Source organism: Mus caroli, unplaced genomic scaffold (assembly GCF_900094665.2).
Source record: "Mus caroli unplaced genomic scaffold, CAROLI_EIJ_v1.1 scaffold_13367_1, whole genome shotgun sequence".
In the NCBI taxonomy this organism is placed as follows: Eukaryota; Metazoa; Chordata; class Mammalia; order Rodentia; family Muridae; genus Mus; species Mus caroli.
Window position 1 is genome coordinate 1 of NW_018390711.1, and position 4,477 is coordinate 4,477.

Here is a 4,477-nt window from a genome sequence, read left to right on the forward strand (position 1 = left end):
CTTTCCCAGATGCTGTGTTGCTTTGGCAGGTCACAGAAGCTGTCAGCTTCTGTGGTGCACACTCTCACCTGTGCAGACTAACTTCCTAAGTTCGGTGGAGTCCTGGATCCAAGATGTGCTCCCTGCTCCTGAGGCAGAGGGCTCCTGTGCAGGGCAGACCACTGTCTTCCGACTGGGAGGGTGCCGGATGTCTGCGGCCCCAAAAGGGTGCTGCCTCAGTGGCTCTCTGGCTCCTGCCTGTCCCTGAAGCTCTCTGCTTCTGTGGTCCTCACTCTCACCTGTGCAGACTAAATTCGGCAGAGTCCAGGAGCCAAGATGGCGCTCCCTGCATGGTGGACCACTGTCCTCATGCTGGGAGGGTGCCGGATGTCTGAGGCCCCAAAAGGGTGCTGCCTCAGTGGCTCTGTGGCTCCTGCCTGTCCCAGAAGCTGTTTGCCTCTGTGGTCCTCACTCTCACCTGTGCAGACTAAGTTCAGCAGAGTCCCGGAGCCAAGATGGCGCTCCCTGCAGGGTGGATCACTGTCCTCCGGCTGGGCATAAATTCTTTTCTAAAGAAATCTATATTGATTTTTCAGGACTTCATTTTCTTTTCCCATCTATCTGTTTATTGTTGAGTCAACTTATTTTAATAGCAGAATTAATGTGTGTCTCTGAACTCAGATCTTATGACATCCTTGCCCTGGGCTTTTGAGTAGGTTTACAATTACAAGTGAAGAATCTGTGTAGCACACTGGGCCAGAAACCCAACTTTGTTTGAGTTTCTGAAATGTAGATCTACCCAAATATATCTGCACTGTCTGTGGCTTGAATATATCTGAATTTTACTTATTTTACAGTGAACTTTCTGATATTTCCTGTATATGATAAGGATGATTAATCTCTCTGTAATTTCATTACATAACATTTTGTACTTGAAATGTGTAGTTCTTGCTCCTCAGCGATGTTTACTCATCATTTTCATCAAACCTTTTAGTATTTTTTGGAAAATACATTATAAAAAGACAAGTGGAACAATACAGAAGATAATGACAATGAATCTGTGTTACAAGTGATTGCAGAAATTAATCTTTATTTGAATATGTATTAGGATGAGACTTATCAATAAAAATTAGAAGATCTTGAGGCTGAAGACAGTAAAAACTAGATGATCTTGAGATGTGCTCATAATATTTAGAACAGTTGAAAAACTGGTAAATGTATTGATCAGCAGGCTGAGTAGAGTATATCAACACTGTGATACATGGTCCAACAGTCACTGATGATTCAGCCACAACCTGCATTTTGAAAGTGTAAGATGTCAAACAAGGCTCAGTTAGGTACTGACCAACTCAGGTAATCATGGACTTTAAGGAATGTTATGTTTGTTTCAAGAATTGTGTATAAAGAGGGTAAACATGTTCTCCTGTGCCCAGTGGAGAATGAAGAGTAGGTAAAACTCTGAGGGCTGTGGAAATAATGATATTCCTACCCTGAACCATGCCTCCTTTTGTTACTTTTTTTTTTTAAAGATTTATTTATTATATGTAAGTATACTGTAGCTGTCCTCAGATACTCCAGAAGAGGGCATTAGATTTCATTACGGATGGTTGTGAGCCACCATGTGGTTGCTGGGATTTTGAACTCAGGACCTTCAGAAGAGCAATCGGCGCTCTTAACCACTGAGCCATCTCACCAGCCCTCTTTTGTTACTTTTTAAAACAAAACCTCAGTGAGCTTATTTAACTTATTGATATACTATGAAAAGTATGATTCTCAAAATTGTTAAAGAAGAACATTTACTATAAAAGGAATTACAGTTTTTAAACCATGTGATAAATGTATAAAAATTTCTGGAGAATTTTTCTCATAAATCAAAAACTAAAATGAATGAGGAAGCCTAATGAAATTAGTTTGTCTATATATGTATTTGTTGAAATAACTTTTAATATATTACATGAGGTTTCCTAATGCAGAAACATACTTCATGAAACAGTGATATTGTTCTCATTCAATATTATAAATTATAAATAATAATCAGAAATTGTTACATATATAAAATAAGTAATCATATGTTACATATAAACAATATAGTGAACAATACAGAATTTCAATTAATGGTATGGGACTAGCTCCATATCATATTCATACTATATTTTAGTTTCAGTGAAAATTATAAATAAGCAGTTATCATATTTGATATTAAGAAACGTCTCTAATCCTCTTCTCTGTTGGAGTATCAGCCATAACTTGATTTCATATGAAATGACATCCTCACAAACCAATGTTTCCTATTGTCTTATTTCCTTGTCCCACACCCCCACTGTTCTTTCAATTCATTAAAAGTAATTTACTAATCAAGAGTTTTACATGTGATTTGAGTGTTTTTTTGGTTGTTTTATTTAATTTGTTTTCTTATTTCAAGTGAAACCTTGTGAATTTCCACAATTCAAATATGGACATCTGTATTATGAGGAGAGGCTGAGACCCAATTTCCCAGTGTCTATAGGACAAAGGTACAGCTATAAGTGTGACAACGAGTTTTCACCACCTTCTGGGAGTTCCTGGGACTACCTTTATTGCACAGCACAAGGGTGGAAGCCTGAAGTACCATGCGTCAGTAAGCCAATGTCTTTGTATTTAAATATGTTTAACTCTTTTAAAGAGAAAGCACATACATAATTACAGTTATGTTTCTCATGACAAACATAAGACCAACGAAAAAACGTGTGACAAAAAGGCTAATTTCTGTTCTTTGTGAGCAGCTCTTCATGAAATGTACACACACAATAGGGACTATGGAAATGCCTTTATCTCTTGCATATTTTATTTATACAAACTAAAGATAAATGCTACTCATTTAAACATTTGTTATTAATTTTATTCTGAATGCAATGCATGCTCATTAAACAGCTGAAACGATAACATTTAACTTAAGCAAATGAAAGCTTTTACTTTTTTTTTAATTTTTACTTTTTATGTTTCTTAGGGAAATGTGTTTTCCATTATGTGGAGAAGGGACAGTCTTCAAACTGGGAAAAAATATATGTGCAGGGTCAGTCTGTAAAAGTCCAGTGTTACAATGGCTATAGTCTTCAAAATGGTCAAGACACAATGACATGTACAGAGAATGGCTGGTCCCCTCCTCCCAAATGCATCCGTATCAGTAAGTAACCAGCCCTTACATCACAAGATTCCCTTGACTCTCTGTCCCTTCTGTATTAACTGTGGCAACATGCTTTAATTGTTTCCAGTGTGGATAAGTGGATACTGAAGATTCCTGATAAGTATATACAACCTAAACACTCCTAGTCGATCTTAAGCCATAATATAACAAAACATTTAGCAAACTTAATTTTATAGCACTATGTACTTTTAGCTTACTTTGCATTTGACTCAAAACGATTCTAAAATTATAATTTACCATTAAACCAAACAGCTAAACACATCATTGATATAATAACATTTTAACTGCTAATTAACTCTGAATTCTCTATGATGTGTTATGGGGAAGAGAATTTGTGAATAGTGTGCATGACCCAGTTTTGATGTTTTTCTCCAATCTTTGTACCAATATGTTTATATCATGTCAATTTTTTCTTGTTGTGTATCCTTGTAAATGTCTGAGTTTTGTCTCAATTTATTTTTTTTAAATAAATACCTTTAAAATGTTACAACATCGTAGTGTTGATATGCATTCCTTTTAATGTCACTTGAGATTTTAAGATAAGATCCTAAGTCAATTTATACTTAACCATTTTTCAAATTTAGTTTTCTTCTAATTTATATTTTAGTAATTGTTTTTCTGGAAAGTGAAGAATTCTAAAAAATAATCCTTTACTTATACATGTCACAGAAGTGGGTTTTTTTTTAGACTTACTACTGCCAACTTTTTTATATAGACTTGATTGCCATTATCTTACATTTTCAGAATAATTTTGAAATTATCATATACTATTGTCTTACTTTTTATGAATGTAATATATATTTAAAAGTATAGAATGATTTTGAATGCTTGTCAATTGCCTTTTATTATACCACTTGGCTGATGAGAAACTTTTCTTAGCCTCATTCTTTTTAGACACTTGTCCTTTATTTATTTACTTTCCCAAAATTTTTATCTTTATTTATTTAAAATTTTAAAATATTAACATTATTGATCGATTTAAAACATTTACTGTGTTTTTATTTGGTAGTTTTTCTTTTATACTAGTTTTGCTTATAACCTTAATTGTACATATCCTTTCTAGAGTTTTGTGAATTGGTCTGAACTATATGAATATACAATTTTTTACAAATATTTCTCGTTTTTTTACTTTTTTTTAATTTATTTTTTATTAGGTATTTTTCTCGTTTACATTTTCAATGCTATCCCAAAAGTCCCCCATACCCACCCCCCCAATCCCCTACCCACCCACTCCCCCTTTTTGGCCCTGGGGTTCCCCTGTACTGGGGCATATAAAGTTTGCAAGTCCAATGGGCCTGTCTTTGCAGTGATGGC

The 4,477-nt window shown here is 34.9% G+C and overlaps 1 protein-coding gene across 1 annotated transcript in view; it reads left to right on the plus strand.

Annotated features, from left to right (window-relative positions):
• Window positions 1-2,382: 2,382 nt before the first annotated feature.
• Window positions 2,383-4,477, plus strand: part of LOC110288786 (complement factor H) — a gene marked incomplete at both ends in the record, with an annotated part of 35,534 nt that continues 33,439 nt past the window's right edge. The window contains 2 exons of the mRNA XM_021155040.2: window positions 2,383-2,596; window positions 2,966-3,142. Coding sequence (XP_021010699.2) covers window positions 2,383-2,596; window positions 2,966-3,142 — 391 coding nt within the window. The remainder of the gene's footprint in view (window positions 2,597-2,965; window positions 3,143-4,477) is intronic.